Source organism: Syngnathus typhle, linkage group LG22, assembly GCF_033458585.1.
Source record: "Syngnathus typhle isolate RoL2023-S1 ecotype Sweden linkage group LG22, RoL_Styp_1.0, whole genome shotgun sequence".
NCBI lineage: Eukaryota > Metazoa > Chordata > Actinopteri > Syngnathiformes > Syngnathidae > Syngnathus > Syngnathus typhle.
The window spans coordinates 2,129,545-2,150,390 of NC_083759.1; the positions used below are offsets into that span (position 1 = coordinate 2,129,545).

Here is a 20,846-nt window from a genome sequence, read left to right on the forward strand (position 1 = left end):
ATGATTGAAAACGTGGCTTCAAAACCACCGGAATTTGGAGAAAGAAGTCTCCAAACAATATTTAGAAGAGGGGAAAATGTCGACGTGCTGGCCAAAGACAGAAGCTCTTAGCAGGACCTCTTGCACGGATAACTTCCAATTATAATCACTCATTCGATTTCTTTGTAGTAGTTTTACTTTCTAAAGAAGTCGTTGGACCACTCGGCTCTGGTGTCGTTAATCAACGTTGCTGTCTGCCTGCCTTGGACATTCCGAAAGGCAACAAAGCAGCAAAAAGTCTTGGTGGGGCCTGGAAATGTATTAACTGAGCTCAGATAGATCAACTTGACCCATGTTTCTAATGTTGCTTTATGGATCAAATCTCATTCAAGTGAGATGCTTGACCATTTTTTTTTCTTTTGTTTTAAATGCTTCCTTCAAATAGATCCTGCCACTGAGCGTCTTTGAACGACAACGTGGTACCCGATTGCAAGGGAAGCAAAGAAGCATCAACGTATCGCAACAAAGTGGAAAGTGAGTGGATGCACGGCCGAGCCACGCGTCAGACGCGCTCAGACTTGCGTCATGTGGAGGAGGATGCAGCCAACCTGAGTCATCTGGTTCCATTCATGAGTGCCACTTGGCTCTCCAGAAAAACCGAAACAAAAGGTGGTACCCGAAATGCTTAATTTTTCTTTTCCAAATGAATCTTTTTTTTTTTTTTGTCCATCTAACGTGTCCACTGTTTGCTTTACACAGTGTTGTTATTGAGAAGCGGTGCCCGGTGACATCTGCACCAGCAGCTGGCACAACTCTCCAGACAAAATGGATCTCATGGCAACCAGGTCGCCATGGCAACCGGGACACAGATGCCACGCTGAGGTGATCCGTGCAATTTGCACCTCCTTTTCTCACGCCCGCATAGAGCCGTGAATGTTTCATCCAGTTTTTGCTTTATTTTGGTCGTGTTTGAAGTTTGTCGGCAAGAGGTCATAAACTCGTGATTTGCCGCTGCGGAGAATTGTCACGGCAGCATCTGAGCCCCCCCCTTTTTTATTTTTTATTTTTTAAATGTGATGTTTCTACACGCCGTCACTTTATCATTGTATGCATTATGTGCACACGCACAGCACTCTTTCCAATTTATTATTAATTAACCCCCCCCCCCCCCCCCCCCCTCAGGTTAGGTCATTTCATACAACAGAATCGCTCATGGGTCATCGTGACCCGAGGCACATTTTGTTTTTTAAATCCGAAAACAAAATCGCAAAGTTGTTTTCCAGACACACGAGATTGTTCTTTCGGTATCTTGTGAAAGTCGTCGTGTGTGTCCAAACTTTTATCTTATCTTATTTCCAGTGGACACACTAATCATGTGAAACACACGCAACAATCTTTCTATATTTCTAAACGAGCATGTTGAACTATTCATACAAAATGACACTCTCCCATCAATGTCGCACAATTTTTTTTTTTCCTCCCTTTGTGCAGTTGCCCGAAAGCTAATTAAACAGCAACCTTCAGTCTTTTGCCTTTCACAAGCTTTTTGTTAATTTTCCACCCATGTTTATGGATTTATGGAACTATTTTTTTTTTTTTTACCAACCAGTCCAAACACACTCAGGGTGAACTTACAACAGGTTACTGAGCGGAGACCCCCTCAACACTTCAAAGGTCAACCTGAAATAGTGATCTTTAAAAATAGACTCTGAATTGTGTGTATTGAACTGCTAGCGGCTGGAATTGTGCATTTATTTACATTCTATGAACATGAATTGACTAACCAAGCAATTTTTTTTTTTTACCCGAAACCGCTGCAGTCTTCTTTTCACTCAACAGCATTGAAGCAAAACCGAGTCGATATAATTTAGTGGCGCTTTAAATACAACCCTAAACAACTGCAACAGTCTGGCTTATCAAATCTGTTTGCTCTTTGGTCAGACAGATATTACCAATCGTCTGATTTTTGTGTCTGCTGTTCTTTTTTTGTTATTGTTTGTTCCTTGCAGGCCGTCTGAGAATTATCCAGGATGGAGGCGAGGGCGTTTGAAAAGTGAACCTCTTGGGACCAGTGTGAACCAGAGCTCGGTAATCCCGAATCCTCCGACCGTGCATGTGTCACATGATCCGCGGTGTGCATTTTGTTTGCATCTTGGAAATGTTCAACACGTATCTCACGCAATCCGTCTATAAGGGAACATCAATGTTTTAATGCAGGCGCCTTCAATTATGCATCACGAACGAGGTAGTCAGGAAAAAGGGCATCGTGATATTGTCACTTATTTATTTTATACAAAAAAATAGGTTAATTACACATCGGCGTGACATCACGTCATATTGCACCATCGTCATCCCCGGTGCCCACGGGGGCAGCCGCGCACCCGCCTGCCCACTGGGATGTCACAAACATCAGTGTCGGTTCTGTGGCTGGGCCGTTGAAGAACTGAACTTCACGCAGACACCCCAGCGTGCCACCTGGAACCCAACCCATCGATAATAGGCGTTTCAAACTGGGGTTCCTGGACCCTCCGGTGGTCTGCCAGCTGTAGCTTGGAGGGACTGCAAAATAAGTTGGAATCAAAGAAAAACTAGGGACAGTATAAAAAGAACATAGTAAACCCATTACTCTCTCCCTAGGCTTGGGGCTAATTAAGTGTTTTGATTGTGACATAACACTTGAAACTGGACTTTTCTGGATAACAACTTGTCTTCTTTGGGAATTTGTGTATTCCACAAGAATGCCGTTTATTTGTAGAAAAAAAAAGCATTTTTATATTCAACAACAGTTCTATTTTCTTAGCTCGTAAAGGCTTCCTTTAGAGAATAAAAGGGGTATTAGGGTTGCATAAGAATGTTGTATTGTATATGGGAAATTCATATATATATATTTTTTAAATGTGACTTTCGGATCATTTTTAGACTACTTTGAAAAATACCATTTATGCAGACTGGTCCTGTCACGATAATCTATTTTCTTCGAATAATCGTGTGAAAACAGTTGTATTTTTTTTTAAATGCACCTTAGTACTCTGTTGGGTCAAATTGGCCCAAGTTGGTCCATCTTTTCAAAATTGCAGCAGTTGTAATGGTGTTCCTTGAGGGATACGCATGGCAGTTTATTGGGGCGCACCCAGAATGTTTGAGAACCCCTGATTTCAAGGAGTAATCACACACATCGAAACGTATACGAAAACACTCCGTGTGTGTGCAGGCAAACAAAAAGTTTTTAAAAAATGAAAAGAACATAAACAAGGCTGCTCCTGGGTTAGGCTTGCAGCACCGGACACGCACTCGTGTCCCTCCGGTACTGTTCCAGCCACTTTCTGAGCTCCGAGATCCGGTAGCCCTCCGGGCCCCGGCCACCCTGGTAGACCACCCTCTGGTCACGCACGATGTAGAGTCTCTCGAAGTAGGCTCCGTAGGCGGCATTGGACGAGTTGTCCATGTTGTCCACCACCACGCTGCTGCCGGGCACCCGTGCCAGCATCAGGCGCGCGGCGCTCAGCCGGTCCTCTAGGCAGCGGTGTTTGAGGATCTGGTAGGGGGCGTCCGAGCTCACCCAGCCGTCCGCCGGGTGCGCCTCCTCAATGTAGACCACCACGAAATCGGCGATGTCGCCGTATTGGCCGACGACGCGCTGGAAGGCGGCCAGGCGCGTCATGAAGGGCGGTCAGGAGCAGCTGCCGAAGTTAAGCACCAGCGGCCGAGTGCCGCGCACGCAGTCCAGAATGCGCACCGGGCGCCGCTCGGGCACCAACACCACCTCCGTGTTGGGCGCCGCGCGTCCCAGCCGCGCCGACTTGAGCAGGTCCAGCTTCTGGCCGTACCACACGGCTCGCAGCGACTCCAGCGTGAACATGCGGTTGGAGTCGGACACGCACAACGGCGGGTCGTCGGCGCTGTGGGGCCGCGCGCCCATCTGGAGTAGCACCTTGCGGCGAATGCACAAGAAGTCCAGGAGCCACAGTGTCACGGCCGCGGCTAGAAAGCGAGGCACCAGCAGCAGAAAGAGGGCGGCGTGCCTCAGAGCTCGCGCCAGCTGCACCCCGCCGGAGTCGTGCATGGTGCGCGCGAGGAGGAACGGACTAGACGGATCCAAGGCGGCCGTCAGTCGCCTGCACACATTTGGAACGGAACTTTCCTGACGTGCGCGCGCCCGCCTTTTATATGGCCTGCACCGTTTAAGTCATCTCCGCCCACTCACATGGTGGGGGAATTACCTCCTCTCACCTCGTTTGCACTAGTTTGCGCGCACACGCGCGCGCGCGCTCTTACGCATCTTGTAATCACCTTAATAACACACCTTTTTAGATCCATATTCATTACATTGTGTTCTCTTTCCCCAGTGGATGGTGAAGAAAGAAGGAAGAAAAAAAAAAGTTTGACCTCAACACCAGCTGGGAGCTCCTGAAGCAAGTGCAGGGACGTTTGTCAACGCTAGACGGCGCTGGACCCACACACACACAAGTGAAGGTGGGTGATATTGTGTGGGCGATTCAGTCACTGTTTGGAGCTCTCATTAAGAAATGGCAAGTGTGCTCAAACATCTTGTTTCCATATTGTTTTATTTTTAGGGCATTTTATCGGAAAAAAAAAACGGTCATTGCCAGCTTTGAAATTCAAATAGAGAAGAAATGTACTAGATTTATTTATTCATATTCAATTGATTCCCAATGAAATGAAACGAAAAATTGCAATATTTGGTATTTTTAGTTGGACAATTTAATTATTTGTAAACAACTGTGCAGAAAATGCTCGTGCGTAACTATATTAGGCTAGATTATTTTTTTTAGATTAAATTAAATAAACATGTCGATTCTTTTTTTTTTTGGTTTACCAGAATATTCAATTCCGTATATTAGCTGCTGTTTTTTGTAATAAATGATTGCATTATGAAAACATTGAAGTATTAACAATGCCATGTAATGTATACATTCTTAGCGTTGCCTGGCCAGACCCCGTTAAAACCCACTCACCCCGGCCGGCCCTCCCCTCCTTTTTTTTTGGGTGACATCATCACGCTCATCATCATGTTTTCCTCTCCCACTCCTTTCCTTGCTCGTTCCCTCCTTCGCCAGCCACGTGTGAGGCATATGCGTCATCGTCCGCCTCCTCCGCCGAGCAGATGGAGCAGAGTGTGTTTTCGATGAAACGCTTGTCAAGGAATGCCGCCCGGGCGTAAAAATGAGCACAATTGCCCATGTGTATGTTTGATACAGCCACTCAATCATATGCAAAGTCGGTGAAAAAAACATAAGATCTAAATACCACAAAGGATATCTCCCATTGTTTTCTTGTTATTGGATAATAATAATTGACATGTTTTCAATTGTTGACCTGCAGCAAACTGTGTACCAGATGAAAATGGAAGCTTTCTTGTATAGCGCCACCTGCAGGACACTCTTTCTTGGGGACGTGGGGAGTGTTGCTTTTTTTTTTTTCAAGAATAGTCAGCCGCCTTATGAATAAGTCTCCCGAGCTCATTATGTTCGATCGCTTGAGGCCCGAGCACACACACACACACACACACACGTGTGCTCGGAGACACGCATTTAAATCCACCCACAAATCAAATATGTCTATAACATGTTGAGTCTTCTATATGTCTCACACAGTCAATATATTCCCTTTGTGAGGAAGTAGTAAATCATTTTTGATTGAAACAAAAAAAGATTTCCTTGTAAAAATGCATCGTTTTTCCATAAACCTCCCGTCTTCTGCCGCGTCGTCACCTTTGTTTCCCTCACGAGTCAATTGGACGAGCGGGTCTTTGTGAACAAACAGTCGGCTTAATTTCGCCCCCCCAGAGATAAAACTATTGGAAGCTTTCTTTCATTAGATGCTGGCAAGAGACCTGCCTGGGTTCATGTGAGGACATCCCAGAATAGTAAAAGCAGACTGGAAAGAGCCTGCAGCAAAGCACAGTGTGACAGCGGCCTAGCTCAAACCATTAGACTGGATTGTCAAGAACTACTACATGTGTGTGTTTTGGATGAGTTCTACTGCCATGATACCCGGGTGAGTCAACTCTGCAACTTGTGCCTATTCATGGCCCGTCTGCTCGCCAGGCAACGTTTGAGTGGGTTTGTAGTTGCTAGGCAACCATCACGCACTCCCGTATGGGTATGCATCACCTCGCATCGCGCGACCCCCCCCCCGTCCTCTTGGCTGCGTGTTCCTCTAATCAATTTGGGGCTCGCTTCGTTAGCGGCTAGCGACGATTGCCGTCGGCCCAATCTTTGTTGAGTGGTGTCAGGTTTCGACCACGTGACGTTCCAGTTCGTTTTCCCTCGTGGGAATTTGGAAATGTCCCAATTCTCTTAACTGTGAATCTTGAATACTCACGTATTCTCTTTGTAGTTTTTTTTTTTTGGAGCGAAGGCCATCACGAGTGAGGGTTCAAACAGAGGATGCCGAGTAACACGGGATTGTTTTTGACTCGCACAGCAGCACGGCATGTCGCTCAAAGCGCCCGACAGGGCGGATTCGGGATGCGAGGGGAGAGATGTGCGCAATCCGAGATGTTATCGCAAGGAAAGTTCCAGCTTGGCTGACGCACACTCTGACCGTTGACATTTTGGAGTGAATCCGTGTGACGGAGCAACAGGCATAACATCACACATGTCGTGTTTGTTTGGAAGACAGTACGGGTGTACCTAATAAAGTGGACAGTTTATCGATCACAAGACTTACTTTGAAGTAGCTCCGAATCATTTGATTGTGTTATTGTCTTCTTAACTCTAGTGGAGCACTAAATACAGGACACAGTGTCCATACTATTGTTGAAGTTAATCAACGACTTGAAAGTCAATCATTAGTTCAAAGGGAACCACGTGGCAATGGATTCAAATCTACCCGGGGCCTGACCTCGGATGAAACGCCATTTCCGATCTTTGCTTTGTTGTTGTGAGTTTGGAGATTTCCCAGTTTACCTTAATGCGCCGTGCAGCATCTCAGTCTTGATTTGTACATTTGAAATTTGGCAACAGAAATTGCAGACCTTGTCAATGGCGGCGACGTGCAAAAAAAAATCTGTTTGCGTTCAGTTCAGCGGAAGTCATTCGTGTTTTTATGAGCCTGTTGAGTCATTCCAGGCACGTGAAGACCTGTTCTTCTGGCGTGCTGGGATCATGCGAGGACACATACACGCAGGTTCAGTTGGTTTAAGAAAATCCCGGACTTGCTTAAGTGCTGCTTTCACACTGGGCCGTGCGTGATGCGACCCGCCACTTTGTCGTCGTAGCGCTTTGCTGACTTGAAACGTACCCTGCGCTGTCATCTTGTCAAACAGAAAGTGAAGTGCTGGATGTTGTTTGTGTGCTAAGTTGAAAACGTTCAGAAGATAGCCTTGAAGAATCGATAGACTTGCAGCTTGTTGACTCGGTGTCAAGTCTGGACTTTTGTTTTGCAGGGTTTTAAGTGCACTCGATGACGCCTTACCTCACCGTGTTATTTGTGTCAGTGCTTTTTGGGTCAGCGTACACGCGGGCTTTTTTTTTTTTTCTTTCCCCCCCCCCCCCCCCCCCCCCCCACATTGCAGCTGATACGACCGTCATTATTTTGCTTCGGAGATCGCTTTTGTGCGTGTGACCTTTTGCTCCCCATGCATCACTGAATCCGGCCGGTACATTTTGTTTGTGAGTTGACGTTACGCAAGCGTAAGTGGAGGCATGTGAAGAAAAAAACAGGGTGGGGTGGGGGGGTATTTCGAATGTACCTAAGCTTTGTTTGGACTTTCCAGGAATTTTAAAGTTAGCGCCAAGACTTGAGGTTTCGGATAACAGCTAGTCAGGTGTGAATTTATGTCCTCCACCTGTGTGATTCATGGAAGTGTAGTTGTTTTCCAGCTGTGAGCAGCAGGTGTTTTCAAAATGTGACTCATACGATGAACGCGCCGGCGGCCATTACAACACTTTTGCTCTGCCTGCCGCTGCCGTCATGTTTACCGGAGCGCCGTGTCCTAGTTTTGGGAAGCAAAAGACGTGTTTCCGCTTGTTGCGCCACTTCAACCCGTTGTTTTGGGTACCAGCTAGTTTCAAACCCAAATGAATCCAAGTTGTCGATTGGAAACGGATGTGCTGACACATGCCCGTTGGATCTCAATCTTTTTCTGATTCTTCCTGTGCTTACCCTTGAGACCTTTCCACAAATTCTCTCTTGGCTCAGGGATCGTGCGTCGCTCCAATGATTGACTGCGTGGTGCTTAGTTCCCGTGGTGAAAGCGCAAGATATCATTCGGTCATCAACCATATATGCACAGCGCCTGCACAATAACATCAACATGGTTCAAATTGCTCAAACCATAAATTGTGATTCAGTAACAGGTCTGTAAAAAAAAATCTGCAAAAAAATAATCGTCATTTTCCCTTTAGAGGTTGAATCTATTGATTTGATCATCGATTAGTTGCCGATTAATTGACTCACCTTAATAATAATAATTATTACTATTCAGCTACTTGGACCTCGGCCACGGAGCAAACGTGCCCTTCCTTCCTCTTGGAGGTTTTTCTTTTGCTCCTCAGACTTTCTTTGTCTTGCCATAGTCGTGTCCTTGAGTGCACTCTCTCCTTTTCATATCCTGTCCTCGGCTCACCTCACCTCACCGCCCCTCCTTCTCCGCCTTCTTGGTGCACCAGTCACATAACTCACTGACACGCTGTTTGGTTTGGCAGAAGCGCTGAAGTTATGCGAGCCATTTGTTCGTTTTTTCGTGGAATTCATCTCTCGAATTACTCCACAAGGCTTGATCAAAGATTGCACATTCGGCCGCCGTAATTGACTTCCCAATGTCTTGTCCGGCGCAATCACATGGCATCCACTCAGGCGCCAAAGATTTTTTTTTTTTTTTTTTAATGGGGTTGTGTTTTTTGTTTTTGGAATGCGGAGACTGTCCCTGAGCCAAAACTTTTGAGGACACGACCCCAGCCTTTGAGGTCTTTGGCAGGGGGCGACCAACTCGCCTGACGTGACCCTGAAAATCTGTAATAATAGGCGTGTTAAATGAGAGTCTTTAAAAAAAAAAAAAAAACATTATTGTATGTAACTCATTAGAAATAAATAATGTCTTGAAAAATACATGTTTTCAACGGATGATGCAATTTTATTTTATGTTGAATTTAACTGAAATTATTTTTGCTTGCCTAACCTATCTCATTCTTCTTGCCTTATATTGCGCTTTGTGACATTTATTTGAACTCAAGTCAGTCAAATTTGATTCCCTGCTTCCCCCTGTAAATGATATTAGTCGAAGAATTACTGTACATGGCTATCTTGATAACTTTCTGGTGCGAGGTTGCCCTCTGTTGGTGAGGAGTGGCCAGTTCATCCACACGTCAGTAGAAATACATATATATATATATATATTTTAATAACTAAAATTCTCCGCTCAAAACTAGTTAAAAATAAAAGGAGAAGTTACGACACGTTTTACTTCGTGATTGAAATAAATAAACGAAACGAAACTTCTGTAACAAGGAGGATTAACAGTAATACCAAATAATCTAAACAGTATTAATCTCCTCAGGCATAATGGCTGAAAATCAAAGATTTGGATGCCAGGACCTTGTTAGACACATAAGAAGCCCGTTTCTGCTTACAGATCAAAAATGAAGGTAATCGGCTCGTGTTGGGATTATCATTGAGCTAATATTCGTCCAGTTACTGACTCTAATGAAGACTTTGCAAAAAAAAAGCCCAAAAAATTTGGTCAAAGTCGTTTTTCGGTGTGCGGTTGCGCCAGAAGGATGCCGATTACAATTAGGCCCGTACGTTTGTTCTCATGACCCCACAAAGACATTCGCGGGAAGGTGGGGGGGGGGGGGGTCGCTTCGTACCGAACTCGAGCGACAGTTGGGACGCTTTGGCCACAAAGGACTTTAAGTAGGGCATCTTTTTTTAATTAATTTGGAACGTTTACAAATGTTTGGTGATATCCAGCGAGTACCAACTCTGATGCTACGCCTGCTGTGCGCAGCCTTTTGTACAAGCTGGAACGTCCGCTCGGGTGACCTGTTTACTCTTTGCCACGATAACTAATAAGCGGGCGTGGGGAAGCGGGGGGGCTCCTGTGTCCTGATATGAACTTTACCGTATGCTAACGATGTTAGCACGTAACTCAAAAGCAAAGTCAATACTGATGAAAGAGTTAGTGGTCATTGAACTTGTCCAAAGTTTCGAAAGAGCTGATTTCCACATTTGGTCAATTATCTTTATGGTTTTACGTCGGACGTCGTCATTAGTTTGTAGGAGCAAAGACGCCGACGAGAGCAAAGGTCCGACGGTCGCAATTACGTAAACGTAAAGAGCCCCACGGAGGAATGTCGGCCATTAGTCTATCCAACATCCGCCATATGTCCGATTGAATGCTTCACAAGCCATGAGAAATTGCAGTGTTTGTTTGTTTGTTGTGGGCGAAAAAACTTGGCCTTTTTTCCACCCGCCTCTCAATTATAAAGGAGGCTGTTCTTGTCGGACAAACGTGTCAGCGTCCACCGTCCATGGGAATGATGGCTTGGCTACGGTCATGAAAAAATAACGGCCGTGCGTAATTGAGCGTCGTAGCCGGGACGAAAACACCGCTCCATGATCTGATAGGTTACGCAATTAATTGGGTCCCGACTATTATTTTGATGTCAAGAGGAGGTCGCCGTCAAACGGTGGTTTGAGGCTACGCTTGACAAAGGACACAAAGCTTCTTTTGTAAGGAAGCCCAATGTCCTCCCACTCTCTGTTTGTTTTGAATGCTCATTGTCAAGTTAAAATAGATTGGACCTGTAAGATAAAATATAGTTTCTATTTTTCAGGATATGAATTTATGGACCGCCAAAATGGCCGTCTTCCTGTTCCGCTTTTTTTTCCCCCCAAGCCCAAAATGGCTTCTTCCAAACAAAATGGCTGACTTCCTGTTTCACTGAGACTCTTTCCTTTTGTCCCAATTTGTGTAAATCAAGTAACCGATGTTCATGTGATGTTTGGAAACACACAGTTAGCAGCAAAGGTTAAAGGTCATCCGGCACAGGCACCTCAGATTCTTAATCTATCCCTTAATCTAGAATTGGAACAAAGAATGTACATGGTCACCTTTTAAGCACTACTTAACCTGTTTGCATTACCTAACATATCAAGTGCTGGCATTACTTTAAGATGACTTTAATTAATCTCAAACAACAACACGACTTTTGTTGAAGTTTTTTTTTCGTTTTCTAATTAGCCAACTTGAGCCAGGTCACTCGTGAACATGCATTGCGGTCCTGCGCATTGCTTCTTGTCTACATCTATCGAAGATGTGACGTCCAACATCGTCGTCATCGATATTCCAGTCTCAAGCGCATCTCATGATGACTTTACATTTCTAAGGGGAATGGTTTACAATCTAGAGTATCTTTTGTGGAGTGAATATTAAAACCAGGCTGGGGATTATGGCATTAGAAGATACTTCTTTTTGTTAATTACCTCACCACTTGCGTAATTGCGTGTTTTACAAACTGATATCCTTTACTCCCAAGCTTCCTCCTTGACGCCTTGTGAGGCTTCTGTCGGGGTCCGGGGCCGCCTGAGTTTTTACCCAGCAGCACACGTCACCGCCGCGAGAGCGCAGACCTCCCAAAATAGCCCAGACGGCAATCGGCGTGAAATGGCCGGATTCGAGCGCTACAAAAGGACACACGTTGATGCGGAAAAGACTGATGTCGTTATCAGCGCCTTATATTCCTTTTTTTTTTTTTTCCCCTCCACAGCTGGCGCTCTCTGCACGGCTTTAATGTGAAGACGTGATGTCAGCATGCTGGTCGGAATGCTAATGATCTCACATACCCACTCAAGTCATAAAAATGCCACCGGTGTCATTTTTATGACATCGTTAGCATAGTTGTGACCAAACCATGTGTTTGGTTTTTCACACAATCAGAATTTTTTTTTTGGGAGTGAGGCCTTGATTTGTGCATACCTGGAATAATATTAATCAAACCTTGTTAGCTTATGTGTATGCTGCAATTGAAATCAAGTAACGCAAGATCGTTAATACTGAGTAAGGAACTCGTTTACTGTGTGCTATATTTTGTTGCCAAATGCGGTTTGGACTGGAACATTATAATTGTCATTGGAGCGGTCATCCCTGTAAAATATAAGGTCGTATTTAATACTGAAACGTGCAAATACAAAAATCTTTTAATCATAACCACCACATGGATGACACCTTAAAAATGTAATAACTTGACCTTCAAAAAGATCCTTCCTGCTCGGACCACAATCACAAGAGTAAAAACAACTCCAAAAACCGCCACAAGAGGGCGTAAGATCCCCAAGAAACGCCAATTAATAAATATTTTGAATGAACTTTTTTAAGTTGAGGAAACGCTGCTTTGATATACAACAAAATTACCAAATACCATCGCATGATATTTTTTGATTCAAGGCGCATACTCCCATTCACCAATAAATACAATTACATATGCATTTTAATGTGCGTGTTGCAGCTTGTTTTTCCCCAGTCAGTTCTTTCCGGCCGAGAGCCACAATTGGCGGACCGATAGCACCACCTAGAGGCCACAAGAGGCTTCCTTGTTAGTGCATAATGTTCAGAAAACAAATTTAGTCGGTTTGATTTATCTTGGAAAATACTGCCTGCCATTTTCAGAGGTATACAATATAGTTGTGTTTGATAGGCATGTCCCAAAGTTGAAGGTTTATGGAGTCATTCCAAGCCCACCCGAGGTGTGTCAGTGTTGTCCGGCTTGGCCTGCAAGAGGCTCATGAAAAGCTCGTAGGTGAAAAACACCACCAAGTTGACGGGGAAAGCACGCAGGCAGTTGATGCCCAGACTCCGGAAGAAAACGCCCACTCCCTCGGTGCGTATGGTCTCGGCGATGCAGTGCGCGAAGCCCCTGTAGCGCCGCGTCTCCCGTGCGCCGTCCGCCTGCAGCCGGGCCTTAATCACATCCATGGGCGTGCTGATGGACCACGCCACCGTTCCCGCAAAGCCCCCGGCCAACATCACTGAGCTCCACGCTGCAAGAGAAGAGGTTTTTACACAAAAATCAGATTTTGGATTCTCTCCAAGTGTTACACTCCACCTGGCTTCTCCTTCCCGCTCTCAGTCAGCCATCCACGAATGGTGTTGTAGGTCAGAAAGTACATGGCGAACCCGGGACCGTCCCTCAACGCCAGTGGCATGGCCCCCCGGTACAACCCCCGCAGGCCCTCCGCCTTGAGGATGCTTAGCAGACAGTGGACCGGTCCGCGGTACTTGGGCTTGGTCCCTCGCCGCACCGACTCCGTCTGACACTGAAGGCGCACTTTGACAATGTCACCGGGCGCTACCAGCAACATCTTGGCGAGGGAGGACAGGAAATGTCATCCATCTATTTTCTGGAGCCTTATGACTGTCGAGTCTCATACCTGCGTTATGCCGCCCACCATCCCTGAAAGGAAAATCTCCGGCTTGGTGCTGGGGCCGTGGGCGGTCCCTCGAGCCTGCTTCAAACACTGCAGACAATTCCTGTAGGTCCCGAACGCCACCGAGGACGTGACGGAGATGGTCGCCATCGGCAGCGACATGCCTTTGAAGAAGCCGTGCACCTGATGATGTCACAAAAAATATTATTGTACACATATGTGTTTGAAGCATCTTCTCTTTGTCTTTTGCAGATATTGTACTTATTGTGGGTGACTCTGGAACATGGCAATTGTAACAGGATCCTCATCCATCTGCATCCAAATGGTAAGGCCTCGAAACGTTGACAAATGAATGCTTGTTGTGTACCTAATGAAGTGGCAATGTGCGTATATTCTCACCCCTTCTTTGGAAAAGGTGGTGGCGATACACTGCCATATTCCCGTAAACTGTCTTTGAGTTTGGATCCTGACCTGGAGAATGGATTCAAATGTTTTTATACATTTAATTTGAAATATTTGCAAGTTAAAAAAAATAGACTGTGCACCTTGATGGTGTCCAGCGGGTATCCCACAGTCATGCCACAGGCCCCTGTGCAAAGAATAAGAGCATCACACACACACGCAGAAGTTCCAATTTGACAGACCTTGACCTTTCACTTCTTGCTCCAAGCAAATTGACATTAGTTTTATCCTATATAAACATGTATTTACCAGTCGAAAGGATTTTTTTTTTTTATTGAGTGTGATACTATAAATAATAGTCAATTACAGAATTGGACATATTTATATTATAAATGTGTTGTAGCACTTATTTAGCAACCTATGCTGTAAGATAATTGTTACAAAAGCTGACTAAAACTTTGACTTTCATAAAAATATGTAGTCGACTCAACGTTGCTAAGTAAAATATTACGGAAGCCCTGGGGGTCAGTTTACAACGTACAAACCGGCTTGCCTGGTTCGTTCAGTATGAAATATTAAAAGACAAGTACCCTAACAAAAATAAGCTACTACTATTTTTTTTTTTTTTATTACCTGTGTTTTAATTGATAACGACGATCGCTGTGTGCAATGTCGATTATGTAAACGCAGACAGATAACGTCATAGACAGTGGCCGCCGGCGGCATGTGTAAACTGTTACCTGCCAAAGAGCCGGACACGAAATCGGCGATGTGCATCCTGTCAGCGTGTCAACACAACCCGCCGTGAATACATTCATGGGTGTGCCGCCATTCTTATTTCCAGGGTTGCTATCTCGCTCTGCGTTCACGTAACCTTGCAGAACCACATATGTAATATCACGGGTGAATCATACGTCACTACAATTTCCGGGTTTAGTCGAACGACCAAAGAGAAAAGTAATCGTTTAAAACAAAGTGCTTTACTGATAAAGAACTCCTTTTGGAGACATTTTGCTTAAGTAATCTATTATCCTTGATCCCTTTAACGTCACATTTGGCCCCCAAAAACTCAACTTTATATCGCTTGTGACGTTGGTTAAGATCCACCCCCTCTCCCCTGTTGGCCAATGGCAGGCTAGAGAAATGTACACAAACCGAATGGCAGCGTTTGATTGGTCAGAAAAACCTTGCGATACTTCCGGATATGTCGCAAATCCTTCACATTGTATTAAAACAAGAAACTTTAGTGGTTTACAAATGTTTGTGTGTGGATTGTCATATAATTTCCCGAAATAAATAGTTCCCGTTGTTAACCAATTTCCTAGAAGTATCAACGCAGGTGTCGGCTTCGTTCCAGCCATTTGATTGGTCAGAAACCCCCAAACCCCCCACACTGACGTAATTCAAACCTGTGGAACCCCCTCCCAATATTAGCCAATCCCAAATTGTAAACATTGATACAAGCAAGGTGTTGCCTTCGTTCGCGGCCTCTGATTAGTCAGAAAGGTGGCAAACTCCTCCCCCCCTCGCCAATTGACTTCCTGTGACGCTCACTGCTCCAAGGCAACCTCTGTGAAGCCTTGGACACACGAGCTGTCAAGCGCGCTTCTGGGAGGACGAAGAGGTCACGCGGTAGTTGTATTATAAATAAACACAAAATTACAAATGAGTATTCTAACGTAACAGAGCCAAGAAGGAAAGAGGATCCCCAGCGCTAGATAAACGTCGCTCCACTTGCCATATAAATAGGCCGTCACGGGGCTTGTCATCATGCGCGTGGGCGATTAACTAACTGGGTGTGGAAAATAATCTAGATTAACGTGTTTCCCCGTGGTGGAATTACACATCGGCAAGCAGGTGACTCGAGCGGTGATGGACTTCGTGGCTGGCTGCATTGGTGGTGAGTGCGGCTCATCTCCCCCCCTCCCGTTTTACCAAAGTGATGCAAGTCTGCGTTCAGATTACAACTAAATGCATTTTTAAAGAGGAACCGCGTGTAGGCACGTTCAGGCGCGTCCTGATTGGTGAATGGTCAGAGAACCCTGGAGATCCTTGAAATGACTTCCAAATGAACCTCTCTGGTGTTTGTGAAGGGACTGGTTTAAAAATGAAATCATCATCCTCTGTTTATGCAGTCCCAAACAAATATTGATAAGCAAACAGCTTTGAAGCTAATATTGCTTTATGTTTACTTTGGCTTTGTCGTTTCCAATGCGAGATCACAGGAAGTATAAACGAAATAAGAATTTTGTAAAGTTGATCCAAGTGGGAAATTTGGAATATGAGAGAAAAGTAAGTTGTATGTCAAAATTGTAAAGTCTGAATATTACACGACACCTTTTTATTTGATGAGAAGACGGCCCTAAATCTACATCATAGATTTTTAATATCACATCCAGTTATAATAATTTCCCCTTTTTTTACATCATTTGTATATTTTTGTGATCTATTTTTTTATTTATACCTCACCTCCACTTTCACTAGTAGTTGACATGAGGTCAATGGCTCGTGTCATTTGTGTCAAACATGCTTGTGTTCTTTTCCTGGCAATCAGCTGATGGCCACCCTCTTTACAAACGGGTCATGTGATCAAACAGGCGCTTATGTCGGATTAGCTTTCGGACATTTGTTTACAACTGTCGGCTTTGATTCGTCTGCCCTCTGCGCCTGAGTCACATTATTCACGAAAGACCTTAATCATTAAAGCTTCAACTTGTCTCGAGAAAAATGATGGTTTCATATTTATTTTGCTGGTTTGTCCTCAGGTGCTGCTGGAGTTTTAGTTGGTCACCCATTTGACACAGTGAAGGTAGGAAAGAACCTTCATACCTATTTGCACACAAAACAATAAAAATACATTCAAACTGACGGAAGTAATATTAAATTAGAGCCACCTCGCTGACAGTCATCAGTATGCGTGTTTGTGTGTTGTTCCTCAAGGTCCGACTCCAAGTCCAGAATGTTAATAAACCTTTGTACCGCGGCACCTTTCACTGCTTCCAGTCGATCATCCGCCAGGAGTCGGTATGTTTGTATAGGCATATTTTCTATTTTACAGTCAGACAACAGTGAGCGCTAATTGTTAGCAAGTATGAGTATTCAATTCTTGAGTAGTCGCCGATACCAAGTACCGATAACCCTAACACGATTGAAACGTCTTCTCTGTGCCTCTCGCAGATGTTTGGTTTGTACAAAGGCATCGGCTCCCCGATGATGGGCCTGACCTTCATCAACGCCATCGTGTTCGGCGTGCAGGGCCAGGCCATGCGGGTGCTGGGCCAGGACACGCCCACCAACCAGTTTTTGGCGGGCTCGGCGGCGGGCGCCATCCAGTGCGTCATCTGCTGCCCGATGGAGCTGGCCAAGACGCGCATGCAGATGCAGGGCTCGGGCGAGAAGAAGTCCACCCGGAAGGTGTACAAGAACTCTGTGGACTGCCTGGTACGCATTTATCGCCGCGAGGGCGTGTGGGGGATCAACCGGGGCATGGTGACCACCTTTATCCGCGAGACGCCCGCTTTTGGCTTTTACTTCCTGACGTACGACGTGCTGACGCGGCAGCTCGGCTGCGAGCCCGAAGACCGCTACATGATCCCCAAGCTGCTGTTCGCCGGCGGAATGGCGGGCATCGCCTCGTGGCTCTGCACCTACCCGGTGGACGTGATCAAGTCGCGGCTGCAGGCGGACGGCGTGGGCGGGGTCAACCGCTACGCCGGTATCGCCGACTGCGTGCGGCAGAGCGTGCGCCAGGAGGGGTACATGGTGTTGACGCAGGGGCTCACGTCCACGCTGCTGCGCGCCTTCCCCGTCAACGCCGCCACTTTCGCCACGGTCACGCTGGTGCTCATGTACGCACGCGGGCACGAGAGGGACGTCGATGAGTGCGAGGTGCCGCCCCAGGCCGCCAGCCACCACCCTCAAGGTCAAGCTCAGGCCCAAACTTCCGGACTGTGAGTACTGTTGCGACACTTTACAGCCTTGCAGGCCAAAGTCCAAATCGCTATCAGGTTGTTGTTTTATTTACTTCCTTGAGTAGATCTTGGCATTTTATTCCTGTTTTACTCTTGACCGAAATTATCCTTGGATCAAAATATTTTTCTTTTGACGGTGGCCCCAATAACGGTTAGTCTTCCTGCCTTACTGAGGACAAAGCACTTTGCCGTCTGAGAGCAACAACAAATGTCGGTTAATGAAATTGTGATCGCAGCTAATTGTTTGATACAATCACAATAATCAAGTGTTCTTTGATTGACACAAGGGAACAAAATGCACAAGTTTATCATGTGACGTGACGGAGGGACCGATGACCAAAACGAAAGGGTATGTTCGAACTGGAATGTTTGTTTTTGGTTGCCTGTGTGTTTTTACGGCAACGCTGAATGTACCGTATTTACACTCCAGCATTTGATACTGTCGGAACTTTAATTCGACCTATTTAAGATTTTACTGTCTCACGTGCTGCTTTTTAAAAACCGAATGGTGGATTTGTCACGGGAAAAAAAGCTACGCAATAAGCTGAGCATCAAATCAGATGTTTTATTTATACTGTCAGAATAATAGAGGGAAAATAAGTGTGTTCTTGAATTTAATAGCAGATTATTCCAACTTTATTCTTGCTATAAAAGTTAAATTATTGCTATAGTTATATTTGCCATATACTTATCTGCTTTCTTACCTTGCTCCTTATACAAGTGCAAGTGATAGAAAAAAAATGCTTTGGAGGCAGTTGCTATTTGTCAAAGATTTTTTTTTCCTGTCTATGAATGTCACAAATGGACAATTTGAATATTTTATTGCCTCATGCAGTTGGCTGTGAGTTTAACTTAAGACCTGGATAAGTTGTATAATATATTTTTTTGTTGATATAAATAAAAAATAAATCACATGCATACAATTCAAGTCAGCTTTTTATTACACATCCAAAGTAACACATGATCTGGTTTGACCGCGACAGATTCCAACATATGATTGCATTGCTCCTCCTTCAGGTAAGATGTCAACTTTTTCCACATAGTCACTTTTTGTGCGCTTAATAGACAGGAAGGGAACCTGCATTTTTAAGAAAGTAGGTACCGGGTGCTCATGATACAAAATGATCTGCAATGACTTTATTTTGAGTCTATTTTTTGGCAGTCTGCAGACGCTCGCTCACGTTCTCCCAGTTGATGACATTCCAGATGGCCTTAACGTAGTCAGGCCGGACATTTTTGTATTGCAGGTAGTAGGCGTGCTCCCAGACGTCGATGCCCAGGAGCGGGATGAGGCCTGGTGAGGGTCACAGGGAGCTTATAAAAGAAGCATTTGATCAGATGAGAGGAAAATAATTGCTGCTGACCTGTGGTTCCTTGCAGGGGATCTTGGTTGGAGCAAGCGGCGATACTAAGTCGTGCCGCCTGCTTGTCGTAGCCCAGCCAACCCCAGCCTGAGCCTTGAACTGCCACCGTGGCAGCAGACATCCTCTCCTTCATGCTCTGGAAGGAGCCAAAGTCCCGCTGGATGGCTGCCATGAGGTCCCCTGACAGAACAATGCCAAAAATGTATTTCTAAGCTTTGGATTTTTCTCCCACCAGATTTGACCCAACAATAGGAAGCTAATTGGTTACCTTGTGGCTCACCCCCACCATTGGGGGAGAGGTTAGTCCAAAAGATGCTGTGGTTGATGTGACCTCCTCCATTGAATTTGAGAGCAGGCTGAAGGGCAACCTGTGTCGTCACGTCTCCTAAAACGGGAAAAAGTAGTCACAAGTTGTACTTAACTAGCCAAGTCCATTCACTACCTTTTGCGAGCGCCTCCTTATATTTCTCCTCGGCCACGTTGAGGTTGTTGACATATGTGGCGTGGTGCTTGCTGTGGTGCAGCTGCATGATCTCGGCGTTGATGTGAGGCTCCAGGGCGCCATAATCGTAGGTCAGGTCAGGAAGCGTGTGCTTCTGTCTGTGTACCTGCTGGACGGCTTGACCCAAACTTGCAGCACACCTGAGACAGGTAAAGTGATGCAGATTTTTTTTTTTTTTTTTTTTTTAATACTAAAGCATGTATTGGCTCAAAGAATACAGTCCTGCACACTCAACAAATAACATTGGGTCAATCATTTGCTTTTGAGCTTTAAGTGACTCATGGCAACTTAAAAGTGACTTCATTCCAAGTTATCGGGTTTGATTTGAAAGGAATTGGCATCCATAAAGTGCGTCTTTCAAAAATGAGTGCGCAACAAACTAACTTTGCCAGTAGCCAGGCAGCTTCAGTGTGTTAGCATGCGTTAGCTTTGCATAAGCAGCACAGCAGTGTCGCTAATTCACGGACCCTGTACACCAAGTGCAGATATATGGCTGGGAAATTATTTTCGCTTTACCTGCGTATCTGAGCAACTCTGCAGAGCATGTTCGCGACGATGTTAGCAGAACAGAGGCTGCTTACTTAACTGAATGATTTCAATGACTGCCCTTGAACTCAAATGCGCAAGTACGATTTGACAGCGGCGTGGGACCGTACCATTGTCATCAAGCGGGGGTGTTCTTTGAAATGATTAGCCGCATTGATATAAATTTAAAGTATTGTGAGGATTTTTTAAAATTCCCGATTACGTTTTAAACGTATTCTATGGATTATTATTTTATTATATACGTGCAACATTCGTCGTGTTGTGTATTTGTCGTAAAATTGAGGCGTAATGTTTTTATTTATAATTTAAATTTACACCCAATTCAATGAGCATTATTAAACAACGTAGATTTAAAAAAATATTATTAGTATTTATAAAATATTTGCAAACATTTTATACACAAAATGATATAATCACAAAAACTACGATGACGACAGAGCTCCAAAGATCGTATGCATAATAAAGTGATTTCTATTCTTCAAAACACAACCAACCGGACAATAAAAACCTCTATCTAGAAATTGCGTGTGAATAATTAAGAGTCGACGCAAAATTCGAAAGCTTTGAAATTAAATGTTAAATAATTGAATGGAGAATGTGAGAGTTAATGTTGTAATAGTTATTTTTCCTCAATTTATGGGGTGGGGGACCAGGCTGAATAAACACTTTAACTTTTACTTTAACTTTTGG

At 44.9% G+C, this 20,846-nt stretch overlaps 5 protein-coding genes and 1 long non-coding RNA gene across 10 annotated transcripts in view; 2 read left to right on the forward strand and 4 right to left on the reverse strand.

Moving 5' to 3' along the window:
• LOC133146136 (serine/threonine-protein phosphatase 2A 56 kDa regulatory subunit gamma isoform-like) overlaps nt 1-12,396 on the forward strand; it is a 25,187-nt gene extending 12,791 nt beyond the window's left edge. Inside the window, exons 17-21 of the transcript XR_009711289.1 lie at nt 425-648; nt 739-861; nt 1,989-2,067; nt 4,326-4,452; nt 11,715-12,396. The gene's annotated coding sequence lies outside the window, so the exon portion shown is untranslated. The remainder of the gene's footprint in view (nt 1-424; nt 649-738; nt 862-1,988; nt 2,068-4,325; nt 4,453-11,714) is intronic.
• Nucleotides 2,247-4,338, reverse strand: LOC133146140 (thyroxine 5-deiodinase-like). Its single transcript, XM_061269506.1, has 2 exons — nt 3,000-4,338; nt 2,247-2,538 (listed from the first exon to the last, which is right to left on the reverse strand). Exon 1 carries the CDS (start codon nt 4,040-4,042, stop codon nt 3,245-3,247), a length of 798 nt encoding a protein of 265 aa, XP_061125490.1. The 5' UTR covers nt 4,043-4,338; the 3' UTR covers nt 2,247-2,538; nt 3,000-3,244.
• On the forward strand, nt 4,337-18,672 carry LOC133146138 (mitochondrial basic amino acids transporter-like). Of its 4 annotated transcripts, none has more exons than XM_061269503.1 (5): nt 4,337-4,452; nt 13,624-13,696; nt 16,539-16,582; nt 16,714-16,797; nt 16,951-18,672. In XM_061269503.1, the coding sequence occupies exon 5, from the start codon at nt 16,951-16,953 to the stop codon at nt 17,725-17,727; it is 777 nt and encodes a 258-aa protein (XP_061125487.1). In that variant the 5' UTR covers nt 4,337-4,452; nt 13,624-13,696; nt 16,539-16,582; nt 16,714-16,797; the 3' UTR covers nt 17,728-18,672. The 4 variants fall into 4 exon arrangements, with proteins under 4 accessions (XP_061125487.1, XP_061125485.1, XP_061125483.1 ...); XM_061269501.1 differs by lacking the exon at nt 4,337-4,452 and adding an exon at nt 5,851-5,997; XM_061269499.1 differs by lacking the exon at nt 4,337-4,452 and adding an exon at nt 6,382-7,131.
• Nucleotides 7,502-8,793, reverse strand: LOC133146142 (uncharacterized). The gene is made up of 2 exons (XR_009711291.1): nt 8,404-8,793; nt 7,502-8,242 (listed from the first exon to the last, which is right to left on the reverse strand). It is a non-coding gene; the product is annotated as an uncharacterized LOC133146142 (long non-coding RNA).
• Nucleotides 12,127-14,821, reverse strand: LOC133146139 (solute carrier family 25 member 47-A-like). Of its 2 annotated transcripts, none has more exons than XM_061269504.1 (6): nt 14,514-14,821; nt 13,917-13,960; nt 13,771-13,842; nt 13,375-13,554; nt 13,050-13,305; nt 12,127-12,984 (listed from the first exon to the last, which is right to left on the reverse strand). In XM_061269504.1, exons 1-6 carry the CDS (start codon nt 14,548-14,550, stop codon nt 12,671-12,673), a joined length of 903 nt encoding a protein of 300 aa, XP_061125488.1. In that variant the 5' UTR covers nt 14,551-14,821; the 3' UTR covers nt 12,127-12,670. The 2 variants fall into 2 exon arrangements, with proteins under 2 accessions (XP_061125488.1, XP_061125489.1); XM_061269505.1 differs by lacking the exon at nt 14,514-14,821 and adding an exon at nt 13,633-13,683.
• On the reverse strand, nt 18,668-20,285 carry sod2 (superoxide dismutase 2, mitochondrial). Its single transcript, XM_061269507.1, has 5 exons — nt 20,127-20,285; nt 19,551-19,750; nt 19,377-19,493; nt 19,109-19,288; nt 18,668-19,038 (listed from the first exon to the last, which is right to left on the reverse strand). The coding sequence occupies exons 1-5, from the start codon at nt 20,153-20,155 to the stop codon at nt 18,893-18,895; spliced, it is 672 nt and encodes a 223-aa protein (XP_061125491.1). The 5' UTR covers nt 20,156-20,285; the 3' UTR covers nt 18,668-18,892.
• Nucleotides 20,286-20,846: the final 561 nt, after the last annotated feature.

Bases quoted from the DNA above. Each gene is read 5' to 3' on its own strand.
- LOC133146138 (XM_061269499.1), top strand. From the start codon at position 7,051: ATGAGCCTGTTGAGTCATTCCAGGCACGTGAAGACCTGTTCTTCTGGC. The intron at 16,583-16,713 runs GTAGGAAAGAAC...TTGTTCCTCAAG, and splicing joins ACCCATTTGACACAGTGAAG to GTCCGACTCCAAGTCCAGAA. The intron at 16,798-16,950 runs GTATGTTTGTAT...TGCCTCTCGCAG, and splicing joins CGATCATCCGCCAGGAGTCG to ATGTTTGGTTTGTACAAAGG.
- LOC133146139 (XM_061269504.1), bottom strand. From the start codon at position 14,550: ATGCACATCGCCGATTTCGTGTCCGGCTCTTTGGCAG. The intron at 13,843-13,916 runs GTGCACAGTCTA...TCCATTCTCCAG, and splicing joins ACCCGCTGGACACCATCAAG to GTCAGGATCCAAACTCAAAG. The intron at 13,555-13,770 runs GTGAGAATATAC...TGACATCATCAG, and splicing joins CCACCTTTTCCAAAGAAGGG to GTGCACGGCTTCTTCAAAGG.
- sod2 (XM_061269507.1), bottom strand. From the start codon at position 20,155: ATGCTCTGCAGAGTTGCTCAGATACGCAG. The intron at 19,289-19,376 runs GTAACCAATTAG...TTGTTCTGTCAG, and splicing joins TGGTGGGGGTGAGCCACAAG to GGGACCTCATGGCAGCCATC. The intron at 19,039-19,108 runs GTCAGCAGCAAT...GACCCTCACCAG, and splicing joins TCCCCTGCAAGGAACCACAG to GCCTCATCCCGCTCCTGGGC.